Genomic DNA, 27,106 nt, shown 5'->3' with positions numbered 1-27,106 from the left:
CAGCACCAAGGATATATTTCCCTCCCCTCCCCTATCAGCTTTCCGTAGAGACCATTCCCTCCGTGACTCCCTTGTCAGATCCACACCCCCCACCGACCCAACCTCCACTCCCGGCACCTTCCCTTGCAACCGCAGGAGGTGCAACACTTGTGCCCACACCTCCCCCCTCACTTCTCTCCAAGGCCCCAAAGGAAACTTCCATATCCGCCACAGATTCACCTGCACCTCCACCCACATCATCTACTGCATCCGCTGCAGCCGGTGTGGCCTCCTCTATATTGGGGAGACAGGCCGCCTACTTGCGGAGCGATTCAGAGAGCACCTCTGGGCCACCCGGACGAACCAACCCAACCACCCTGTAGCACAGCATTTCAACTCCCCCTCCCACTCCACCGAGGATATGCAGGTCATTGGACTCATCCACCGCCAAACCACAACAACGCGACGGTCGGAGGAGGAGCGTCTTATCTTCCGACTGGGAACCCTCCAACCACAGGGGATGAACTTGGACTTCACCAGTTTCTTCATCCCTCCTCCCCCCACCTTGTCTCAGCCGAATCCCTCCAGCCCGGCACCGCCTTCCTGACCTGCAGTCTTCTTCTTGACCTCTCCGCCTCCATCCTACTCCGACCTATCACCCTCACCTTGACCTCTTTCCACCTATCACATTTCCAACGCCCCTCCTCCAAGTCCCTCCTCCCTACCTTTTATCTTCTCCTGCTGAACACTCTCTGCTCATTCCTGAAGAAGGGCCTGTGCCCGAAACGTCGAATCTCCTGTTCCCTGGATGCTGCCTGACCTGCTGTGCTGTTCCAGCAATAAAGTTTCAACTCTAAATCTATTCCCCCTGCCTCATTGTGGAGCCCTCCACTAAGACTCCTTATTCACCGTTATGATATGGGCTGCTTTCAGCACTTCCAATCCAATCTCACCTACTCAGGGTCCCCATTATCAGTGTGTCTCCTTCCCTGGCTCACCATCATCCATCCCTTTGTCTGCCAGACTGGGCTCTGTCTCCACCTGATGACAATTTCTGATGAAGGGCTTTTGCTCGAAATGTTGACTCTCCTGCTTCTTTGATGCTGCCTGACCTGCTGTGCTTTTCCAGCACCACCCTCTCGACTCTGATCTCCAGCATCTGCAGTCCTCACTTTCGCCTCTGTCTCCACCTGTCCACTCAACCATTCCCCTGCCATCAGCATAAATAACACCTTTTCCTATCTACGGTCAGTTCTGAAGGAGGATGACTGGACTCCAAATGTTAACTCTGTTTCTCTCTCCACACCTGCCAGACCTGCTGAGTTTCTCCAACAATTTCTATTTGTGCTGGTTTTGCCTGAGAAGATTATACCTGCAGTTGCACATGTGCACCACGAGAGGGGGCACCATGGGATCCAGAATCCACTAGGAGCCCAGACCTATACCTGCAGGACCAGTCTTTACACAACCGAAAGAGACCCTTTGGCCCATCGGATCCATGCTGGTCATCAAGCATCCATAGATACATGCAGATACAGACAATAGTATGGCACAGGTACAGGCACTTCAGTCTACTGTGTCTGTGCTGTCTCGTCTAAACTAAATCCCATCTGCTTGCACATGATCCACATTCCTCTGTTCCCTGCCCCTTCATGTGTCTGACTAAAACATTGCAAGCATATCTGCTTCTACCACCCCCACAGTAGTGTGTTCCAGGGACCTACCACCTTCTGTGTAAAATTATTCCCTTTAAACATTTTTCCTCTCACCCTAAACTTCGTAATTGATATTTCCGCTCCCCTCCCCGGGAAAACTATCCACCCTATCCTTGCCTCTCATAATTTGATGCACTTCCCTGAGGTCACCTCTCAGCCTCCGACACTCTAGCGAAAACAATCCTAGTCTGTCCAACCTCTCCTTACAGCTGATACACTTTAGTTATAACCCGATCTTCCTTAGCCTTGTATGCTAATCCTATCTTCCTTAGCCTGGTATGCCATTATGTTTCAAGCGCTCATTGAATTATTTCTTGAGAGTCTTGAGGGTTCCTGCCCCTCCCACCGTTTCTAGATGCCCACCACCCTTTGGGTGAAAAGATATTTTCTTGAGTTCCCTCCAAACTTTCAGCTCCTTACCTTAAATCTCTTCCCCTCCTCTCGTTGTGGTGCCCTTTTCTAAGACTCCCTATGCACCCTGTTGATGCGCCTCAGAGTTTTGTACACTCCTATCCAGTTCACCTCCCCTCCCCTCACCTCCCCTCCCCTCCGCTCACCTCCCCTCCCCTCCCTCCCCTAGCCTTCTCTGCTGGAAGGAAAACAAGAGGAGACCATTCAGCTCTTCAAGCCATTAGTGACTGATCTCCCCCTGAACTTCATTCAGCCGTCTTAATTCGATATCCTTCAATCCCCTCCACCAACAAAAGGAGAGTAAGCTCTGGTTTGAGATTTTCAGTTGATGCCCAGCCCCAACAGGAAGAGGGATGTGGGAGCTGCTGAGTGAGGTTGGGAGTGGGGGGCATGGGCCATGGAGGTGGGAGGAGGGGATTGGAGGTGTGGGGGGGAATGAAGGTGGGGGAGGGGATTGGAGGTGTGGGGGAATGGAGGTGGGGGATGTGGGGGGCATGGAGGTGGGGGTGGGGATTGGAGGTGGTGGGGAATGGAGGTGGGGTGGGGGAAATGGAGGTGAGGTGGGGGTGAATGGAGATGGGGTGGGGGTGAATAGAGGTAGGGGAAGGGGATTGGAGGTGGGGGGAGCGAGGGAAGTGGGAAGACCCACATTGGGATAGTTTGCTGTATTAGAGTCATAGAGTCATAGAGATGTACAGCATGGAAACAGACCCTTCGGTGCAACCCGTCCATGCCGACCAGATATCCCAACCCAGTCTAGTCCCACCTGCCAGCATCCAGCCCATATCCCTCCAAACCCTTCCTATTCATATACCCATCCAAATGCCTCTTAAATATTGCAATTGTACCAGCTTCCACCACATCCTCTGGCAGCTCATTCCATACACGTACCACCCTCTGCATGAAAAAGTTGCTCCTTAGGTCTCTTTTATATCTTTCCCCTAAACGAATGCCCTCTAGTTCTGAACTCCCCGACCCTGGGGAAAAGACTTTGTCTATTTATCCTATCCGTGCCCCTCATAATTTTGTAAACCTCTATAAGGTCACCCCTCAGCCTCCGATGCTTCAGGGAAAACAGCCCCAGCCTGTTCAGCCTCTCCCTGTAGCTCAGATCCTACAACCCTGGCAACATCCTTGTAAATCTTTTCTGAACCCTTTCAAGTTTCATAACATCTTTCCGATAGGAAGGAGACCAGAATTGTATGCAATATTCCAACAGGGGCCTAACCAAGGTCCTGTACAGCTGCACCATGACCTCCCAAGTCCTGTACTCAATACTCTGACCAATAAAGGAAAGCATACCAAACACCTTCTTCACTATCCTATCTACCTGCGACTCCACTTTCAAGGTGCTATGAACCTGCACTCCAAGGTCTCTTTGTTCAGCAACACTCCCTAGGACCTTACCATTAAGTGTATAAGTCCTGCTAAGATTTGCTTTCCCAAAATGCAGCACCTCGCATTTATCTGAATTAAACTCCATCTGCCACTTCTCAGCCCATTGGCCCATCTGGTCCAGATCCTGTTGTACTCTGAGGTAACCCTCTTCGCTGTCCACTGCACCTCCAATTTTGGTGTCATCTGCAAACTTAACTATACCTCTTATGCTCACATCCAAATCATTTACGTAAATGAGAAAAAGTAGAGCGCCCAGCACTGATCCTTGTGGCACTCCAGTGGTCACAGTTCTCCAGTCTGAAAAACAACCCTCCACCACCACCTTCTACCTTTGAGCCAGTTCTGTATCCAAATGGCTAGTTCTCCCTGTATTCCATGAGATCTAACCTTGCTAAACAGTCTCCCATGGGGAACCTTGTCGAACGCCTTACTGAAGTCCATATGGATCACATCTACTGCTCTGCCCTCATCAATCTTCTTTGTTACTTCTTCAAAAAACTCAATCAAGTTTGTGAGACATGATTTCCCACGCACAAATCAGAAGGTTCCGTAGTCCGGAGTCCGTGCGGGATCAGTCGGTTACGTCTGAAACGTCGATTCTCCTGTTCCTTGGATGCTGCCTGACCAGCAACACATTTTCAGCTATCCCGAATCAGTCCTTGTCTTTCCAAATACATGTACATCCTGTCCCTCAGGATTCCCTCCAACAACTTGCCCACCACTGAGGTCAGGCTCATCGGCCTATAGTTCCCTGGCTTGTCTTTACTGCCCTTCTTAAACAGTGGCACCACGTTTGCCAACCTCCAGTCTTCCGGCACCTCATCTGTGACTATCAATGATACAAATATCTCAGCAAGAGGCCCAGCAATCACTTCTCAGGCTTCCCACAGTTCTCAGGTACACCTGATCAGGTCCTGGGGATTTATCCACTTTTAACCGTTTCAAGACATCCAGCACTTCCTCCTCTGTAATCTTGCAAGATGTCACCATCTATTTCCCGACAGTCTATATCTTCCATATCCTTTTCCACAGTAAATACTGATGCAAAATATTCATTTAGTATCTCCCCATTTTCTGTGGCTCCACACAAAGGCCGCCTTGCTGATCTTTGAGGGGCCCTATTCTCTCCCTAGTTACCCTTTTGTCCTTAATATATTTGTAAAACACCTTTGGATTCTCCTTAATTCTATTTGCCAAAGCTATCTCATGTCCCCGTATGTACCCCTCGTTGCATTAGAGCCAGTCTTAATACCAGAAACTTGGCTGTTCGTGCTACGTTTCCCTGAGAATCCATCACCCCCTACATTTTCCAAAACAGCATACCTGTTTGAAATGGGTATATCCACAAAAGACTCCTGCCCTAGCTGCCTACCTCTCTCACCCTTCCCGGAGTTAACCCATCTATGTGACTGTATCTGAGACTTTCCCCTCTTCCTATAATTGCCATCCATCACATACTGTTACTGTTGCAAATTCCTCATCACTTCTATCTGTCTCTCCAACCGATCCACTCGATCTGATAAGATTCGCATCCAACAGCATTTATGGCAGATATAATCCGCAGTAACCCTTAAACTCTCTTTAAACTCCCACATCTGACAAGAAGTACATATCACTGCAAAGGCCATTTTTGCTCCTTCACAATCTACAGACCCAGAAAATAACACCGTCTTATTCCTCTACAAAACACTGCCCCAGGTTAAATTAATAGCTATGGCTTATATTTTAAGTTTAATCAAGAAAGAGACTTATCTCCAAAAACATATAATCAACAAAGAACCCACTGTACTCACTACTGCAGCCTTTCTCTTGGACAGACTTAAAACAACAATTAACTTATCTGATTCTGTGCTGTGAACTTTGCCCAACAGTTCCTCCAAGATTAGTTGTGAATTTCACTGTTTGTTAATTTTCCCAGATGCACTCCGATGTCCAGCGATACACGAATTCAAACAGCAAAGGTGGTAACTGTGCAGGCTCTCTCTCTCTCTCTCTCGCCTGCACTGTCCTCACCATGCGCTTCCTTTGTCTGCTCTTCTCCCTTTTAAACTGCTGTTGTTTTGACAGAGAGTAACACAGCAGGGACACAGGCCCTTCAGCACAAACTGGTCCATGCTGACCATGGTGTCCACTCAACTATTTCCAACTGCCCGCATTTGGCCCATATCCCTCTAAACCCTTCCCAAAAAAATGTACCTATTCAAATGTTTAAATGTTGCTGTTGTACCTGCCTCAAGACTTTCTCTAGCAGCCCATTCCATATACACACCACACTCTGTGTGAAGAAGTTGCCCCTCACGCCCTTCCTAAACCTTTCCCCTCTCACCTTAAACCTATGCCCCCTCGTTTTCAATTCCCCATCTCTTGGAAAAAGGCTATCTGCATTCATCTGATCTATGCCCCTCATGATTTTATACACCTCAATAAGGTCACCCCTCATTCTCCTACATTCTAAGAAATAAAGTCCTCTCCTACCCAACCTTTCCCTTTAACTCGGGCCTACTAGTACTGGCAACATTCTTGTACATCTTCTTTGCACTCTTTCCAGTTTAACTATGTCATTCCTATAACAGGGTGAACAAAACTGTACACAACACAGCCAAGGGCGGCCTCACCAACAACTTATACAACTATAACATAACATCCCGACTCCCATACTCAGACCCTCGAACGATGTAGGCCAGTTGCTGTGGTTCTGTTCGCCGAGCTGGAAGTTTTTGTTGCAAACGTTTCGTCCCCTGTCGAGGTGATATCCTCAGTGCTTGGGAGCCTCTTGTGAAGCGCTTCTGTGGTGTTTCCTCCGGCATTTATAGTGGCCTGTCCCTGCCGCTTCCGGTTGTCAGTTTCAGCTGTCCGCTGTAGTGGCCGGTATATTGGGTCCAGGTCGATGTGTCTGTTGATGGAGTTTGTGGATGAGTGCCATGCTTCTAGGAATTCCCTGGCTGTTCTTTGTTTGGCTTGCCCTATAATGGTAGTGTTGTCCCAGTCGAATTCATGTTGCTTGTCGTCTGCGTGTGTGGCTACTAAGGATAGCTGGTCGTGTCATTTCGTGGCTAGTTGATGTTCGTGGATGCGGATCGTTAGCTGTCTTCCTGTTTGTCCTATATAATGTTTTGTGCAGTCCTTGCATGGGATTTTGTACACTACATTAGTTTTGCTCATGCTGGGTATCGGGTCCTTCGTTCTGGTGAGTTGTTGTCTGAGAGTGGCTGTTGGTTTGTGTGCTGTTATAAGTCCTAGTGGTCGCAGTAGTCTGGCTGTCAGTTCAGAGATGTTCTTGATGTATGGTAGTGTGGCTAGTCCTTTGGGTTGCGGCATGTCCTCGTTCCGTTGTCTTTCCCTTAGGCATCTGTGATGAAATTGCGAGGATATCCGTTTTTGGTGAATACCTTGTATAGGTGTTCTTCTTCCTCTTTTTGCAGTTCTGGTATGCTGCAGTGTGTTGTGGCCCTTTTGAATAGTGTCTTGATGCAACTTTGTTTGTGTGTATTGGGGTGGTTGCTTTCATAGTTCAGGACTTGGTCTGTGTGTGTGGCTTTCCTGTATACCTTTGTGGCGAATTCTCCGTTTGGTGTTCTCTGTACCCTCACGTCTAGGAATGGGAGTTGGTTATCCTTTTCTTCTTCTCTCGTGAATCGGATTCCTGTGAGTGTGGAGTTGATGATCCGGTGTGTTTTCTCTATTTCCGTGTTTCTACAGCAGAAACTGAAACACCTGATCAGTGGATCTAGACAATCAACACAGGAATTCTTGGACATCATCAGAAATATACACATAAACAAGGAAGAAACCATGGTCTCATTCGACGTAACGGCACTGTTCACCTCTATTGACAAAGCCCTAGCCAACCTGCTGAACAGACATAACAGACAACAGGACGTTGAACCCATCAACAAAGACGGCATACTTAAACTACTGGACTTGTGCCTCACAACACACTTCACATTCAACAACCAGATATACGAACAAATCAACGGAACACCCATGGGCTCACCGATCTCTGGACTCATAGCAGAAGCGGTAATGCAAAGGTTAGAACAAACAGTCTTACCACAAATTCAACCCAAACTCTGGGTCAGATACGTTGATGACACCTTTGTAATCATTAAAAACACAGAAATAGAGAAAACACACCGGATCATCAACTCCACACTCACAGGAATCCGATTCACGAGAGAAGAAGAAAAGGACAACCAACTCCCATTCCTAGACGTGATGGTTTAGAGAACACCGAACGGAGAATTCACCACAAAGGTATACAGGAAAGCCACACACACAGACCAAGTCCTGAACTATGAAAGCAACCACCCCAACACACACAAACGAAGTTGCATCAAGACACTATTCAAAAGGGCCACAACACACTGCAGCACACCAGAACTGCAAAAAGAGGAAGAGGAACACCTATACAAGGTATTCACCAAAAACGGATATCCTCGCAATTTCATCACAGATGCCTAAGGGAAAGACAACGGAACGAGGACATGCCGCAACCCAAAGGACTAGCCACACTACCATACATCAAGAACATCTCTGAACTGACAGCCAGACTACTGCGACCACTAGGACTTATAACAGCACACAAACCAACAGCCACGCTCAGACAACAACTCACCAGAACGAAGGACCCGATACCCAGCATGAGCAAAACTAATGTAGTGTACAAAATCCCATGCAAGGACTGCACAAAACACTATATAGGACAAACAGGAAGACAGCTAACGATCCGCATCCACGAACATCAACTAGCCACGAAACGACACGACCAGCTATCCTTAGTAGCCACACACGCAGATGACAAGCAACATGAATTCGACTGGGACAACACTACCATTATAGGGCAAGCCAAACAGAGAACAGCCAGGGAATTCCTAGAAGCATGGCACTCATCCACAAACTCCATCAACAAACACATCGACCTGGACCCAATATACCGGCCACTACAGCGGACAGCTGAAACTGACAACCGGAAGCGGCAGGGACAGGCCACTATAAATGCCGGAGGAAACACCACAGAAGCGCTTCACAGGAGGCTCCCAAGCACTGAGGATGTCACCTAGACAGGGGACGAAACGTTTGCAACAAAAACTTCCAGCTCGGCGAACAGAACCACAGCAACGAGCACCCGAGCTACAAATCTTCTCACAAACTTTGAGGTAGGCCAGTGTGCTAAATGCCTCCTTCACTGCCCTGTCTACCTGTGACGCCACTTTCAACAAACTATGTCCTTGTACTCCTAGGTCCCTGTGTTCCACAATACTCTAGGGAGTGTTGCTGAACAAGGAGACCTTGGAGTGCAGGTTCATAGCTCCTTGAAAGTGGAGTCGCATGTAGATAGGGTAGTGAACAAGGCGTTTGGTATGCTTTCCTTTATTGGTCAGAGTATTGAATATAAGAGTTGGGAGGTCATGTTGCGGCTGTACAGGACATTGGTTAGGCCACTGTTGGAATATTGCATGCAATTCTGGTCTCCTTCCTATCGGAAAGATGTTGTGAAACTTGAAAGGGCTCAGAAAAGATTTACAAGGACGTTGCCACGGTTGGAGGATTTGAGCTATAGGGAGAGGCTGAACAGGCTGGGGCTGTTTTCTCTGGAGCATCAGAGGCTGAGGGGTGGCCTTATAGAGGTTTACAAAATTATGAGGGGCGTGGATAGGATAAATAGGCAAAGTCTTTTCCCTGGGATAGGGGAGTCCAGAACTAGAGGGCACAGGTTTAGAGTGAGAGGGGAAAGATATAAAAGAGACCTAAGGGACAATCTTTTCACACAGAGGGTGGTGCTTGTGTGGAATGAGCTGCCAGAGGAAGGGATGGAGGCTGGTACAATTGCAATATTTTGGATGGGTATATGAATAGGAAGGGTTTGGAGGGATATGGGCCGGGTGCTGGCAGGTGGGACTAGATTGGGTTGGGATATCTGGTCGGCATGGACGGGTTGGACCGAAGGGTCTGTTTCCATGCTGTACATCTCTATGACTCTATGATTCCTCAGGACCTTACCATTTGCTGTTCATTATATCCATGATAGAACTGTGTATTTTGATTGCTGTATCCATTGATGTAATCATCCTCAATTATATCCCATGACTACAATCCCCTCGCTCTGATTGTACACACCTCTGAATGGTGTTAGACCCCTCTCTGTACCCTCAGGTACTCCTTGCCCCAGCTCAAGGCAGCATTAGCAGCTAATCTTCAACATTTTCATCTGAAAGGAACGAGGCGAAATGCACTCGATAAAACTGAGACTGATTTAAAATTGCCACCTTCTTCAGCTGCAGTGAAAGCACATCGATCTGGAACATTCTCTCTGTTTCTCTCTCCACTGACGTTGCCAGACCTGCTGAGATGCTGCAGCTTTTTCTACTTTTTGTGTGTCAAACCATTTTGCTACCGATCAGATTCTGCAGCAAAGGCGTGTTTTTATTTAGTCATTCCCAGGATGTGGGTGTCACTGGTCAGTTCTTGCCCCATCCCTAATTGCCCAGGGGGCAGCTAAAAGTCAACCATGTTGCTGTGGGGCTGGAGTCACATGTAGGCCAGACCAGGTAAGGATGGCAGTTTCCTTCCCTGAAGGACATTCGTGAACCAGATGGGTTTTTCCTGATGAGTGGCAATAGCTTCATGGTCATCATTAGAGTCTTAATTCCAAATATTTATTGAATTCAAATTCCCCACCATCTGCCATGACAGGATTCAAACACAGGTCCCCAGAATATTCCCTGGGTCTCTGGGTTAATAGTTCAAGCCACAAGGAAGGTAAGGGTTTCACAACAGATCAGGCAAGAAGGTGTTTAGCACACTTGCCACCATTACTCAGATGGTTGAGTCTGGGAGTTGGGATTGTACAGGAGGATTGTACATGTTGAGGTTGTACAGAACATTAGTAAGGCCTCTTCTGGTGGACTGTATGTCGTTCCTTTTAATAGGAAGGCTATTATGAAGCTGGAGAGGGATCAGAAGAGATTTAGCAGAATGCTGCCGGGAATGGAGGGTTGAGTAATAAGGAGAGGCTGGGGCACTTTTCCCTGGAGTGTAGGGGGCTGAGGGACGACCTTATAGAGATTTATAAAATCATGAGGGGTATACATAAGGTGAATGGCAGATGTCTTTTCTCTAGCGTGGGGGAATTGAAAACTAAGGGGCGTAGTTTTAAGGTGAGAGGCAAAAGATGTAAAAAAAGGCATGGGGGCAACTTTTTTACACAGTCGGTGGTTTGTGTGTGGTGGATGTGGGTACAGTTACATTTAAAAGACTTTTGGATAAGTTCATGAATGGGAAATGTTTGGAGGTCTACGGGCCAGGAGCAGGCAGCTGGGACTAGTTTAGTTTGGGATTATGTTCGGCATGGACTGGTTGGACCGGAGGGTCTGTTTCCTTGCTGTGGGACTCTATGACTCTATCTAATGGAACAAGCCAGAGGGATGGAATGATCTAATCCTGCTCCTGTCCCAGGTGAAGGATTCTGACCGTCTCAGCAGACCGGCAGCTGGCTGGAGATTTCCTGTTTGTAAATCTCAGGTTTCCAGCACCTGCAGTGATTGATTTGTATGTTTAGGGGGTCCTGCTGACACAGGGTGAGAAGTGGGGGGGGGGGGTGGAATGGTATTGGGGGGACGGGTAAACCAAATCGTCACTCTTTGGCGGCACTGTCTGGGGACAGGTGGCCCGAGAGAATCAGGCAGCGTTGCCTTTCCCGAGGTTCTCGCTGTCTCCCAGCCAGCTGGGGGGTGGGGGCGGTGGGGGGACAGTGCCTCAGTAGAGCGGATGTAATATAATCGGATAAACTCTTTGGCATATGCTGTGAAACATGTTGTACATTTCCGTCATTCGACAGACCTTGGGGAAGGTTAAGCTGTCATCTGTTTTGAACGCTTTCCTCTCCCTCCTCAGTCTCAGGAGCCCTGTAAGATGGCTGCAGTTTTAATGTAGGTTTTACTGACAGATTTGGTGACAATTACAAGCCTTGATGACTTTGAGAAGGTCTGTTTACAATGAGCTTTTCCAGTGCTTCAGCCGGGACATTTATCCTGCACAGAGGCAGGAAGCAGGGAACAAGTTAATCAACTCTACACCAAACTGAGCTACTGGACTAAGATGTTCTTCTCTCTCTGTTGGAAAGTGGAGGCACTGACTGAAAGGACCTTAAAGAATATCCTATCCTTTAATGAACAATAAATCCATCAAAACCCGATACCCTCTGCAGACAAAATGTCAGAGAGACAATTCTGGGTAGACAGAGATTTCCATCGGGGACATGACTTCACACAACTAGCTCTTGCGTTAGCGCTGTGTTCTCTGCCACATGATTATCAAAGGTAGCATTCCATGGAGAGGCCACTTGAGGCCAGAGTAATTGGTCTGCATGTCAATTCGAACCAGCATTCAAGAGGGCCAACTTTGGCCTCACCCCCACTGGGTTAAGGGTAGGAGTACAGGATGGGGAAGATTCACTCAAAATCCCTGCCAGCCCACGGATGGCAGTCGCTGCTTGTGATGCCCACTGAGTTGATAAGCCGCTGAGCATGGGGGAGATACAGTGGCAGGCTCCACCCTCTGTGAAGAGGACAAGCTGTTGGAATGGTGTGGGGGTGATGGTGGGGAAGGTGGAGGGAAGGTTGAGTGGGTGGGGTTGGGAGGGGGGCCATGACAAGCTTCTCTGAGCAAGAGGCTTTGCCCACCTCAAGGTCTTCTCCGAGCCCTTGCCCAACCCGGGTATGACCCAGGAGCAGGTGATCAGGCATTGAGGCATTGCTTACAGGACAGTGGCACCTCTTCTAACTGGTCCTCCAGTCTCAGAGCAGAGTAACGATGGCAACGCCAGGGGGATTTGAGACCTTGACTACTCTTTTCTCAGCGGATTCTCTCAGGCTCAGACAGATATCATTGTGAACACCTCCCAGTTTGCCATCCACGTGAATTTCTGTGAGATCACAGAGACTCTGTACTCCAGAACAGGGCACCTCACCACCTTCCTATGAAAATGAGGACGGGAATGGGCACAAGGGTTTTATATCCCAGCATTCCCATAATGACAGCCACACTGTAACCAGGAACAGGAAGCAGCCAATACACTGCCCAGAGCCCTCAAGCTGAGACCCACGCCTAGGGGCCATCCTACAGGCTATAGACATCATCAATACAAGGGCACAGCCCCTGCAACAAGGGTTTGGTGACCGCTGTAAATTAGGCAGAGTGTGGTCAGCACCTCCTCTCCCACACTGAGGAATATGGCCAGATATACCACCCTTTCCCACACTGAGGAACATGGCCAGATATACCACCCTCTCCCACACTGAGGAATATGGCCAGATATACCACCCTTTCCCACACTGAGAAAGATGGTCAGATATACCCCCTCCTCTCCCACACTGAGGAATATGGCCAGATATACCACCCTTTCCCACACTGAGGAATATGGCCAGATATACCACCCTCTCCCACACTGAGGAAGATGGTCAGATATTCCCCCTTCTCTCCCACACTGAGGAAGATGGTCAGATATACCCCCTTCCTCTCCCACACTGAGGAAGATGGTCAGATATTCCCCCTTCTCTCCCACACTGAGGAAGATGGTCAGATATACCCCCTTCCTCTCCCACACTGAGGAATATGGCCAGATATACCCCCCTCCTCTCCCACACTGAGGAATATGGCCAGGTATACCCCCCTCCTCTCCCACACTGAGGAATATGGCCAGATATACCACCCTCCTCTCCCACACTGAGGAATATGGCCAGATATACCACCCTCTCCCACACAGAGGGAGATGGTCAGATATACCCCCTCCTCTCCCACACTGAGGAAGTTGGTCAGATATACCCATCCTCTCCCAAACTGAGGAAGATGGCCAGATATACCCCCCTCCTCTCCCACACTGAATAAGATAGTCAGATATACACCCTCTCCTCTCCCACACTGATGGAGATGATCCGATATACCACCCTCTCCCACACTGAGGAAGATGGTCAGATATGACCCCCTCCCCTCCTACACTGAGGAAGATGGTCAGATATAACCCCCCTCCTCTCCCACACTGAGGAAGATGGTCAAATATACCCCCCCTCTCCCACACTGAGGAAGATGGTCAGATATACGCCCCCTCTCCCACACTGAGGAATATGGTCAGATATACCCCCCCCCCCCTCACACTGAGGAAGATGGTCAGATTTACCACCCTCTCCCACACTGAGGAAGATGGTCAGATATACCGACCCTCCTCTCCCACACTGAGGAAGGTGGTCAGATATAACCCCCTCTCCCACACTGAGGAAGATGCTCAGATATACCCCCCTCCTCTCCCACACTGAGGGAGATGGTCAGATATACCACCCCCTCTCCCACACTGAGGGTGATGGTCAAATATACCACCCCTCTTCCACACTGAGGAAGATGGTCAGATATTACCCCCTCCCCCACACTGAGGAAGATGGTCAGATATAGCTCCCTCCTCTCCCATACTGTTTCCTCAACAATCAAACAACCATATGCTATTAATGGTGAAAAAAAACATCCTAGTTTGTCATCTCTTCAACATTAAACATAGGTGTGGAAAGTGAAACATTAACAGCCCCCATCTCTCTCGGTTACCTCGGCTGCTGCTCTTTTGCCAACATGTGGGGCCTCTTCCATGGATCTTTGAAGTTCCTCTTGTATATGTCAGGCAAAATCTTAGCCACCTCTGTGAAGAGATCATAGTTCAGAGTGGACCAGCAATGTTTTGCATTTCATTCTTTGCCTGTTAGTCACCCTCTAATTATACAGCACTCCCTCAATCCCGACCCTCAGACAGTGCGGCACTCCCTCAATCCCGACCCTCAGACAGTGCGGCACTCCCTCAATCCCGACCCTCAGACAGTGTGGTGCTCCCTCAGTCCCAACCCTCAGACAGTGCGGCACCCCCTCATTCCCGACCCTCAGACAGTGTGGTGCTCCCTCAGTCCCGACCCTCAGACAGTGTGGTGCTCCCTCAGTCCCGACCCTCAGACAGTGCGGCGCTCCCTCAGTCCCGACCCTTGGACAGTGTGGTGCTCCCTCAGTCCCGACCCTTGGACAGTGTGGTGCTCCCTCAATACTGACCCTTGGACAGTGCGGCACTCCCTCAGTCCCGACCCTTGGACAGTGTGGTGCTCCCTCAGTCCCGACCCTTAGACAGTGTGGTACTCCCTCAGTCCCGACCCTTGGACAGTGTGGTGCTCCCTCAATACTGACCCTTGGACAGTGCGGCACTCCCTCAGTCCCGACCCTTGGACAGTGTGGTGCTCCCTCAGTCCCGACCCTTAGACAGTGCAGCACTCCCTCAGTCCCGACCCTTAGACAGTGTGGTGCTCCTTCAGTCCCGATCCTCAGACAGTGCGGCACTCCCTCAGTCCCGACCCTCAGACAGTGCGGCACTCCCTCAGTCCTGACCTTTGGACAGTGTGGTGCTCCCTCAGTACTGATCCTCCAACAGTGCAGTACTCCCTCAGTACTGACCGTCCGACAGTGCGGCACTCCCTCAGTACTGACCCTCCGACAGTGCTGCTCCCCAACAGTACTGACCCTCCGACAGTGCTGCTCCCCCACAGTACTGACCCTCTGAGAGTGCAGCATTCCCTCAGCACTGACCCTCTGACAGTGCAACCCTCTCTCGGTACTGACCCTCTGACAGTGCAGCACTCCCTCAATACTGGCCCTCTGACAGTGTAGCACTCCCTCAGTACTGACCCTCAGACAATGCAACACTCCCTCAGTACTGACCCTCTGACAGTGCGGCACTCCCTCAGTAATGACCCTCGGACAGTGCGGCACACCCTCAGTACTGACCCTCCGACAGTGCTGCTCCCCCACAGTACTGACCCTCCGACAGTGCTGCTCCCCCTCAGCACTGACCATCTGAGAGTGCAGCACTCCCTCAGCACTGACCCTCTGACAGTGCAGCACTCTCACGGTACTGACCCTCTGACAGTGCAGCACTCCCTCAATACTGACCCTCTGACAGTGTAGCAGTCCCTCAGTACTGACCCTCTGACAGTGCAGCACTCCCAAAATACTGACCCTCTGACAGTGTAGCACTCCCTCAGTCCCGACCCTCAGACAGTGTGGTGCTCCCTCAGTCCCGACCCTCAGACAGTGTGGTGCTCCCTCAGTCCCGACCCTCAGACAGTGCGGCGCTCCCTCAGTACCGACCCTTGGACAGTGTGGTGCTCCCTCAGTCCCGACCCTTGGACAGTGTGGTGCTCCCTCAATACTGACCCTTGGACAGTGCGGCACTCCCTCAGTCCTGACCCTTGGACAGTGTGGTGCTCCCTCAGTCCCGACCCTTGGACAGTGTGGTACTCCCTCAGTCCCGACCCTTGGACAGTGTGGTGCACCCTCAGTACTGACCCTTGGACAGTGCGGCACTCCCTCAGTCCCGACCCTTGGACAGTGCGGCACTCCCTCAGTCCCGACCCTTAGACAGTGTGGTGCTCCTTCAGTCCCGACCCTTGGACAGTGCGGCACTCCCTCAGTCCCGACCCTCAGACAGTGCGGCACTCCCTCAGTCCCGACCCTTGGACAATGTGGTGCACCCTCAGTACTGATCCTCCGACAGTGCAGTATTCCCTCAGTACTGACCGTCCGACAGTGCTGCACTCCCTCAGTACTGACCCTCCGACAGTGCTGCTCCCCCACAGTACTGACCCTCTGAGAGTGCAGCACTCCCTCAGCACAGACCCTCTGACAGTGCAGCACTCTCTCGGTACTGACCCTCTGACAGTGCAGCACTCCCTCAATACTGACCCTCTGACAGTGTAGCACTCCCTCAGTACTGACCCTCGGACAATGCAACACTCCCTCAGTACTGACCCTCGGACAGTGCGGCACTCCCTCAGTCCCGACCCTTAGACAGTGTGGTGCTCCTTCAGTCCCGACCCTTGGACAATGCAGCACTCCCTCAGCACTGACCCTCTGACAGTGCAGCACACTCTCGGTACTGACCCTCTGACAGTGCAGCATCCCCTCAATACTGACCCTCTGACAGTGTAGCACTCCCTCAGTACTGACCCTCGGACAATGCAACACTCCCTCAGTACTGAACCTCTGACAGTGCAGCACTCCCTCAGTACTGACCCTCGGACAGTGCGGCACACCCTCAGTACTGACCCTCCGACAGTGCTGCTCCCTCACAGTACTGACCCTCCGATAGTGCTGCTCCCCCTCAGCACTGACCATCTGAGAGTGCAGCACTCCCTCAGCACTGACCCTCTGACAGTGCAGCACTCTCTCGGTACTGACCCTCTGACAGTGCAGCACTCCCACAATACTGACCCTCTGACAGTGTAGCACTCCCTCAGTACTGACCCTCGGACAATGCAACACTCCCTCAGTACTGACCCTCGGACAGTGCGGCACTCCCTCAGTACTGACAGTCCAACAGTGCAACATTCCCTCAGTACTGACCGTCTGACAGTGCGGCACTCCCTCAGTACTGACCCTCTGACAGCGCAGCACTCCCTCAGCACTGACCCTCTGACAGTGACCATTTAACAGTGCAGCACTCCCTCAGCACTGACCCTCTGACAGTGTAGCACTCCCTCAGTACTGACCCTCTGACAGTGTAGCACTCCCTCAGTACTGACCCTCTGACAGTGTAGCACGCCCTCAGTACTGACCCACCGACAGTGTAGCACTCCCTCAGTACTGACCTGCGGACAATACAACACTCCCTCAGTACTGCCCCTCGGACAATGCAACACTCCCTCTGTACTGACCCTCGGACAGTGCGGCACTCCCTCAGTACTGACCCTCTGACAGTGCAGCGCGCCCTCAGTACTGACCCTCTGACAGTGCAGCACTCCCTCAGTACTGACCCTCTGACAGTGTAGCACTCCCTCAGTACTGACCCTCTGACAGTGCAGCATCCCCTCAGTACCGACTCTCGGACAGTGCAGCACTCCCTCAGTACTGACCCTCGGACAGTGCAGCATCCCCTCAGTACTGACCCTCGGACAGTGCAGCACTCCCTCAGTACTTACACTCTGACAGTGTAGCACTCCCTCAGTACAGACACTCCGACAGTGTAGCACTCCCTCAGCACTGACCCTCTGACAGTGCAGCACTCCCTCAGTACAGCCCCTCGGACAGTGCGGCACTCCCTCAGTACTGACCCTCGGACAATGCAACACTCCTTCAGTCCCGACCCTTGGACAGTGTGGTGCTCCCTCAGTCCCGACCCTTGGACAGTGCGGCACTCCCTCAGTCCCGACCCTTGGACAGTGCGGCACTCCCTCAGTCCCGACCCTTGGACAGTGCGGCACTCCCTCAGTCCCGACCCTTGGACAGTGTGGTGCTCCCTCAGTCCCGTCCCTCAGACAGTGCGGCACTCCCTCAGTCCCGACCCTCAGACAGTGCGGCCCTCCCTCAGTCCCGACCCTCAGACAGTGCGGCACTCCCTCAGTCCCGACCCTTGGACAGTGCGGCACTCCCTCAGTCCCGACCCTTGGACAGTGTGGTGCTCCCTCAGTACTGATCCTCCGACAGTGCAGTACTCCCTCAGTACTGACCGTCCGACAGTGCGGCACTCCCTCAGTACTGACCCTCCGACAGTGCTGCTCCCCCACAGTACTGACCCTCTGAGAGTGCAGCAATCCCTCAGCACTGACCCTCTGACAGTGCAACCCTCTCTCGGTACTGACCCTCTGACAGTGCAGCACTCCCTCAATACTGACCCTCTGACAGTGTAGCACTCCCTCAGTACTGACCCTCGGACATGCAACACTCCCTCAGTACTGACCCTCGGACAGTGCGGCACTCCCTCAGTATTGACCCTCCGACAGTGCTGCTCCCCCTCAGCACTGACCATCTGAGAGTGCAGCACTCCCTCAGCACTGACCCTCTGACAGTGCAGCACTCTCTCGGTACTGACCCTCTGACAGTGCAGCACTCCCTCAATACTGACCCTCTGACAGTGTAGCAGTCCCTCAGTACTGACCCTCTGACAGTGCAGCACTCCCTCAATACTGACCCTCTGACAGTGTAGCACTCCCTCAGTACTGATCCTCTGACAGTGTAGCACTCCCTCAGTACTGACCCTCAGACAATGCAACACTCCCTCAATACTGACCCTCTGACAGTGTAGCACTCCCTCAGTACTGACCCTCTGACAGTGCAGCACTCCCTCAATACTGACCCTCTGACAGTGTAGCACTCCCTCAGTACTGACCCTCGGACAATGCAACACTCCCTCAGTACTGACCCTCTGACAGTGTAGCACTCCCTCAGTACTGACCGTCCAACAGTGCAACATTCCCTCAGTACTGACCGTCTGACAGTGCGGCACTCCCTCAGTAATGACCCTCCGATAGTGCAGCACCCCCTCAGTACTGACCCTCTGACAGTGTAGCACTCCCTCAGTACTGACCGTCCAACAGTGCAACATTCCCTCAATACTGACCCTCTGACAGTGTAGCACTCCCTCAGTACTGACCCTCTGACAGTGTAGCACGCCCTCAGTACTGACCCTCCGACAGTGCAACACTCCCTCTGTACTGACCATCGGACAGTGCGGAACTCCCTCAGTACTGACCCTCTGACAGTGCAGCACACCCTCAGTACTGACCCTCTGACAGTGCAGCACTCCCTCAGTACTGACCCTCGGACAGTGCAGCACTCCCTCCATACTGACCCTCTGACAGTGCAGCATCCCCTCAGTACTGACCCTCGGACAGTGCTGCACTCCCTCAGTAATGACCCTTGGGCAGTGCAGCACTTCCTCAGTACTTACACTCTGACAGTGTAGCACCCCCTCAGTACTGACCCTCGGACAGTGCAGCACTCCCTCAGTACAGCCCCTTAGACAATGCAACACTCCCTCTGTACTGACCATCGGACAGTGCGGAACTCCCTCAGTACTGACCCTCTGACAGTGCAGCACACCCTCAGTACTGACCCTCGGACAGTGCAGCACTCCCTCAGTACTGACCCTCGGACAGTGCAGCACTCCCTCCGTACTGACCCTCTGACAGTGCAGCATCCCCTCAGTACTGACCCTCGGACAGTGCTGCACTCCCTCAGTAATGACCCTTGGGCAGTGCAGCACTTCCTCAGTACTTACACTCTGACAGTGTAGCACCCCCTCAGTACAGACACTCCGACAGTGCAGCACTCCCTCAGCACTGACCCTCTGACAGTGCAGCACTCCCTCAGTACAGCCCCTCGGACAGTGCGGGACTCCCTCAGTACTGACCCTCGGATAGTGTTGCTTATTTTCAAACGGGTATCAGTGACCCTGGTTGCCCTGAATGCAGTATTCACAGTATTAAAGCCCGAACGTTTGGTGGTGTGAATTGTTTTACCTTTCACCGAGTGACATCGGTCAGGGTTATGACCGAAACAGCCTCGCCGTTGTTTCAAATCGGGACAGGGTGTCCCTCCGTTTCTGGGTGGGATGGTGACCAAGCGTGTTCTGTCCCGGCTCCCTAAGCCACACAGAGAGCTGCATTCCGTCCAGTGAGCCCAGGGACCCACAATGCAGTCAATAGCTGTTTGAAAACAGAAAACAAACAAAAGGCAGCCATCAGGTCTTTGGCCTAACATCAAACACCAATCGTCGTCATCTGTCTCTTTGTGACACTCGGCGTCTCACGGCAGGAGAGAGGAGAAACCATCTGCGCACTTCCTCCCATACAAACACAGGTGGAAAAGGAGGCCTTTAGGGCCCTCGTATCTGCTCTGCCATTCAATACAACAAGCTTGATCTGACCTTTGGCCCCATTCCACCTCCCTGCCTGCGTTTCTTGTGTTCCTAGACTCCCCTAACCATTCAAAACTCAATGTAACTCTGCCCTGATTCTATTCACTGATCTGGCCTCTATGGTTCTCTGGTTTAGAACACTCTAAAAAATTACAGACCCCTGAAGGAACAAATTTCTTCTCATCTCTGTTGTAATTGGGAGACTCCTAACTCCGTTCCACCCCTCTCCCTAAAGGGGACCCATCCTCTTGGCATCTGCCCTATCTCCCCAACCTCCTCCAAATCGCACGTTTCAATTGGCCCAGCCTCCAGTGAGTCCAGGCTCAGTTTTCCCTCCCACAGGAAGTGAAGGCCGGTTTCTACCTCGCCTTCCATCGGGGCTCCAGTATTGATGGATGGAATCATTGAGTCACACAGCACAGAGAGACCCTTCGGCCCATCGAGTCTGCACCAGCCCACCTACACTACGCCATCTTGGACTGTGGCTGGGAAACCTTGCACCATGACCGCAGCTCTCAAGCGGAGGCTCTGTCAACCACCGCAGCCTGCATTTATCTAGCACCTTTGATGTAAAACATCCTGAGGTGTCTCACAAGGGTGTGAGCAGAGAGCTGAGCCCCACGGAGAGAGATCTCTGGAGTTGGGTGACCGAGAGATCGGTCAAAGCGATACATTATAAAGAGCATCCTGGAGAAGGATTGAGAGAGAGGCAGGGAGACTTTGGTAGGAAATCCCGGAGCATACAGTCCAGGCTGCTGGGAGGTGGGGGTGTCATTGGTGGAGCCGAGATTGGCAAGAGACCAGAACGCAAAGGAGTCGATTAACTCTGTCACGGATTCCCTGAAAGGCAGTGAATGGAGGATCGATAATAACTTTCAAAGGGAATGTAACAATAATTTGAAGGAGGAAAAATAATAGTGTTAAGGGAATTGAATTATACTTAATTCAATCATGCTATCAGACACACAAGAAACTGAGAGGCATCCTTCAGAATTTTATGGTACGTGGGTGAACAGCAGCCCCTGCAAGTTCCTCTCTGAGCCACTCACCATCCTGACTCAGAAATGTGTGGGACAGTGCACTCTGTATGAGACAGTGCACCCAGTGTGGGGCAGTGTTCACTGTGTGGGACAATGCACACTGTGTGGGACACTGCACACTGTGTGGGACAGTGTTCACTGTTTGGGATAGTGCTCACTGTGTGGGGCAGGGCTCATTGTGTGGGGCAGTGCACACTGTGTGGGACAGTGCACACTGTGTGGGACAGTGTTCACTGTGTGGGACAGTGCACACTGTGTGGGACAGTGCACACTGTGTGGGACAGTGTTCACTGTGTGGGACAGTTGTTCACTGTTTGGGATAGTGCTCACTGTGTGGGGCAGGGCTCATTGTGTGGGGCAGTGCACACTGTGTGGGACAGTGCACACTGTGTGGGACAGTGCACACTGTGTGGGACAGTGCTCACTGTGTAGGGCAGGGCTCATTGTGTGGGGCAGTGCTCACTGTGTGGGACAGTGCACACTGTGTGGGACAGTGCACACTGTGTGGGACAGTGCTCACTGTGTAGGGCAGGGCTCATTGTGTGGGGCAGTGCTCACTGTGTGGGACAGTGCACACTGTGTGGGACAGTGCTCACTGTGTAGGGCAGTGCTCACTGTGTGGGACAGTGCACACTGTGTGGGACAGTGCACACTGTGTGGGACAGTGCTCACTGTGTAGGGCAGTGCACACTGTGTGGGACAGTGCACACTGTGTGGGACAGTGCTCACTGTGCGAGACTGTGCACACTGTGTGGGACAGTGCTCACTGTGCGAGACTGTGCACACTGTGTGGGACAGTGCACACTGTGTGGGACAGTGCTCACTGTGTGGGACAGTGCACACTATGTGAAACAGTGCTCACTGTGTGGGACAGTGCACACTGTGCGAGACTGTGCAAACTGTGTGGGACAGTGCACACTGTGTGGGACAGTGCACACTGTGTGGGACAGTGCACACTGTGTGGGACAGTGCTCACTGTGTGGGACAGTGCACACTATGTGAAACAGTGCTCACTGTGTGGGACAGTGCACACTGTGCGAGACTGTGCACACTGTGTGGGACAGTGCACACTGTGTGGGACAGTGCACACTGTGTGGGACAGTGCACACTGTGTGGGACAGTACACACTGTGTGGGACAGTGCACACTGTGTGGGACAGTACACACTGTGTGGGACAGTGCTCACTGTGCGAGACTGTGCACACTGTGTGGGACAGTGCTCACTGTGCGAGACTGTGCACACTGTGTGGGACAGTGCACACTGTGTGGGACAGTGCTCACTGTGTGGGACAGTGCACACTGTGCGAGACTGTGCACACTGTGCGAGACTGTGCACACTGTGCGAGACTGTGCACACTGTGCGAGACTGTGCACACTGTGTGGGACAGTGCTCACTGTGTGGGACAGTGCTCACTGTGTAGGGCAGTGCTCACTGTGCGAGACTGTGCACACTATGTGGGACAGTGCACACTGTGTGGGACAGTGCACACTGTGTAGGGCAGTGCTCACTGTGTAGGGCAGTGCTCACTGTGCGAGACTGTGCACACTGTGCGAGACTGTGCACACTGTGTGGGACAGTGCACACTGTGTGGGACAGTGCTCACTGTGTAGGGCAGTGCTCACTGTGTGGGACAGTGCACACTGTGTGGGACAGTGCACACTGTGTGGGACAGTGCTCACTGTGTAGGGCAGTGCACACTGTGCGAGACTGTGCACACTGTGTGGGACAGTGCTCACTGTGCGAGACTGTGCACACTGTGTGGGACAGTGCACACTGTGTGGGACAGTGCTCACTGTGTGGGACAGTGCACACTATGTGAAACAGTGCTCACTGTGTGGGACAGTGCACACTGTGTGGGACAGTGCTCACTGTGTGGGACAGTGCACACTGTGTGGGACAGTGCTCACTGTGTGGGACAGTGCACACTGTGCGAGACTGTGCACACTGTGTGGGACAGTGCTCACTGTGCGAGACTGTGCACACTGTGTGGGACAGTGCTCACTGTGTGGGACAGTGCACACTATGTGAAACAGTGCTCACTGTGTGGGACAGTGCACACTGTGCGAGACTGTGCACACTGTGTGGGACAGTGCACACTGTGTGGGACAGTGCTCACTGTGTGGGACAGTGCACACAGTGTGGGACAGTGCTCACTGTGTGGGACAGTGCACACTGTGCGAGTCTGTGCACACTGTGTGGGACAGTGCTCACTGTGCGAGACTGTGCACACTGTGTGGGACAGTGCACACTGTGTGGGACAGTGCTCACTGTGTGGGACAGTGCACACTATGTGAAACAGTGCTCACTGTGTGGGACAGTGCACACTATGTGAAACAGTGCTCACTGTGTGGGACAGTGCACACTGTGTGGGACAGTGCTCGTTGTGTGGGGCAGTGCACACTGTGTGGGGCAGTGCACACTGTGTGGGACGGTACACTGTGTGGGACAGTGCTCGTGGTGTGGGAAAGTGCACACTGTGTGGGACAGTGTTCACTGTGTGGGACTGTGCTCACTGTGCGAGACTGTGCACACTGTGTGGGACAGTACACACTGTGTGGGACAGTGTTCACTGTGTGGGACTGTGCTCACTGTGTGGGACAGTGTTCACTGTGTGGGGCAGTGCACACTGTATGGGACTGTGCTCACTGTGTGGGACTGTGCTCACTGTGTGGGACAGTGCACACTGTGTGGGACAGTGTTCACTGTGTGGGACAGTGTTCACTGTGTGGGACTGTGCTCACTGTGTGGGACAGTGTTCACTGTGTGGGACAGTGTTCACTGTGTGGGACAGTGTTCACTGTGCGAGACTGTGCACACTGTGTTGGACAGTGCTCACTGTGCGAGACTGTGCACACTGTGTGGGACAGTGCACACTGTGTGGGACAGTGCTCACTGTGTGGGACAGTGTTCACTGTGTGGGACAGTGCACACTGTGTGGGACAGTGCACACTGTATGGGAGAGTGCTCACTATGCGAGACTGTGCACACTGTGTGGAGCAGTGCACACTGTGGGACAGTGCACACTGTGTGGGACAGTGCACACTGTGTGAAACAGTGCACACTGTGGGACAGTGCTCACTGTGTGGGACAGTGCACACTGTGTGGAGCAGTGCACACTGTGGGACAGTGTTCACTGTGTGGGACAGTGCACACTGTGTGAAACAGTGCACACTGTGGGACAGTGCTCACTGTGTGGGACAGTGCACACTGTGTGGGACAGTGTTCACTGTGTGGGGTAGTGTTCACTCTGTGGGACAGTGTTCACTGTGTGGGGCGGTGCACACTGTGTGGGACAGTGCTCGTTGTGTGGGACAGTTCATACTGTGTGGGGCAGTGCACACTGTGTTGGACAGTGCTCACTGCGTGGGACAGTGCACACTGTGTGGGGCAGTGCACACTGTGTGGGGCAGTGCTCGTTGTGTGGGACAGTGCACACTGTGTGGGGCAGTGCACACTGTGTGGGGCAGTGCACACTGTGTGTGACAGGGCACACTGTATGGGACAGTGCTCACTGTGTGGGACAGTGCACACTGTGTGGGGCAGTGCTCGTTGTGTGGGACAGTGCACACTGTGTGGGACAGTGTTCATTGTGTGGGACAGTGCTTGTTGTGTGGGACAGTGCACACTGTGTGAGACAGTACACTGTGTGGGACAGTACACTGTGTGGGACAGTGCTCATTGTGTGGGACAGTGCACACTGTGTGGGATAGTGCTCGTTGTTTGGGACAGTGCTCGTTGTTTGGGACAGTGCTCACTGTGTGGGACAGTGCACACTGTGTGGGTCAGTGCTCGTTGTGTGGGACAGTGCACACTGTGTGGGGCAGTGCACACTGTGTGGGACAGTGCACACTGTGTGGGATAGTGCTCATTGTGTGGGACAGTGCACACTGTGTGGGGCAGTGCACACTGTGTGGGACAGTGTTCATTGTGTGAGACAGTACACTGTGTGGGACAGTGCACACTGTGTGGGACAGTGCACACTGTGTGGGACAGTGCTCACTGTGTGGGACAGTACACTGTGTGGGACAGTGCACACTGTGTGGGACAGTGCACACTGTGTGGGACAGTGCTCACTGTGTGGGACAGTACACTGTGTGGGACAGTGCTCATTGTGTGGGACAGTGCACACTGTGTGGGACAGTGCTCGTTGTTTGGGACAGTGCACACTGTGTGGGACAGTGCACGCTGTGTGGGACAGTGTTCACTGTGTGGGACAGTGTTCACTGTGTGGGATAGTGCTCACTGTGTGGGACAGTGCTTGTTGTGTGGGACAGTGCACACTGTGTGGGACAGTACACTGTGTGGGACAGTGCACACTGTGTGGGACAGTGTTCACTGTGTGGGACAGTGTTCACTGTGTGGGACAATGCACACTGTGTGGGACAGTGCACACTGTGTGGGGCAGTGTTTACAGTTTCACCCCCAATGATACTGCGTTTTGCACAACATTAAACAAGCATTTCCCAGCCAGTAATGTGCTCCAAGTGTAGTCACTGTTATTATAGGGAGAAGAGCACACTGTTATGATAGTGGCAAAAACCAGAAACCAGGTCAGTTTTAGGAAGCTTCCACAAACAACAGATGAGAAAAAAATGAGCTGGGAACATGCTTCTCATTGGTGGGAGTGGAGGAGAGACCACTGGAGAGAGAATTGCCCAGTGGGTTGTTTGCGGTGTCCACAGAACCATTCCCAATCCTGTGGGAGCTGCCCCTCAGTAACACACTAAAGCTTGTGGGACATACAGACTTCTCAAATCAGAGAATGAACCGCAAGGTCCACATAGTGTCACCCAGACATACTGCAGTCCCCACCCCCAATCACACCATCCATCGCCCCCCCCCCCCCGCCCGCCCCAGGACAGGCCACAGGTCAAACCATTAGAATTACAGAATCTCTACAGTACGGAAGCAGGCCATTCAGCCTATCAAGTCCATACTGACCCTCCAAAGAGCATCCCACCCCATCCTTGTAACCCTGCGTTTTCCATGGCCTATCCACCCTAATCTGCACACTGCAGGAGAAAAGCGGAGCACCCGGAGGAAACCCACGCAGACACGGGGATACTGTGCAAACTCCACACAGACAGTCACCCGAGGCTGGGATCGAACCTGGGACCCTGGTGCTGTGAGGTGGCAGTGCTAACCACTGAGCCACTGTGCTGTCTCCGGATGATGTATGTTTCAGGCTAAAATTGGGGGGTGGGGGAGGTGGGTGATGTTAATTGCCCCAGCATGCATGCACTACTTTACACAGCGTTGAAAAGAAATTCTCGGTGTCTGTCTCCTCCTTTCAGACACTCCTTATCCTGTTTGACCAAGAACTCGGATGTTCCTGCTGAACTCTCCTTCTTTGATGTATTGACAACTTTTACAATCCTGTCAAGTCGCTCGGGACAGTTCGCTGCCCTAAAGGTTTTATAGAAACACAGGGTATTGTTGAAATCAGCATCTGAAGCATACATTCCTCAGAGAGAGAGAGAGAGAGAGAGAGAGAGAGAGAGAGAGAGAGAATGGGCTGGGCTGGAAATGCAGAAGCTGTTGGCTAAGTATTGGCTCGCATTCCTGTACAGTGGGTGTCGCTACAGGTACAATGAAGGACCATGTCGCAAATGCTTTTCACAGCAAATTCCTTAATAAATGAACAAACGTGAAAAGCTCCGTGATACAACATTGCTGTAGAACGTGGAAAGGGAGCAGGAGAGGGAGAAAATGAATGATAAAACCGGGACGGGAATGTTTGGGAGGTCCATTTCCAGATATCGAACACCAGAATGCACCCTGTTTAAGTTTTCCTGAGTCTTCTCAAACCCTGCTCAGGTTGTCCTAATGCTTAGTAGAGCCTTTCGAGA

The 27,106-nt window shown here is 52.0% G+C and overlaps 1 protein-coding gene across 1 annotated transcript in view; it reads right to left on the bottom strand.

The window, feature by feature from the left end:
• LOC122562444 (somatomedin-B and thrombospondin type-1 domain-containing protein) overlaps positions 1-20,075 on the bottom strand; it is a 40,984-nt gene extending 20,909 nt beyond the window's left edge. The window contains exons 1-2 of the mRNA XM_088000300.1: positions 19,820-20,075; positions 14,094-14,184 (exon numbers count right to left, since the gene is read on the bottom strand). Of these exons, the coding sequence (XP_087856426.1) occupies positions 14,094-14,184; positions 19,820-20,060 (332 nt within the window). The 5' untranslated portion in view covers positions 20,061-20,075. The remainder of the gene's footprint in view (positions 1-14,093; positions 14,185-19,819) is intronic.
• Between the last annotated feature and the right edge of the window lie 7,031 nt (positions 20,076-27,106).

This window comes from Chiloscyllium plagiosum, unplaced genomic scaffold, assembly GCF_037043375.1.
Source record: "Chiloscyllium plagiosum isolate Xiang-an unplaced genomic scaffold, Cpla_swu_hap1 HiC_scaffold_24, whole genome shotgun sequence".
Taxonomy (NCBI): domain Eukaryota; kingdom Metazoa; phylum Chordata; class Chondrichthyes; order Orectolobiformes; family Hemiscylliidae; genus Chiloscyllium; species Chiloscyllium plagiosum.
The sequence above is the reverse complement of the archived record's forward strand: the minus strand, read 5'-3'. Positions and strand labels throughout refer to the sequence as shown.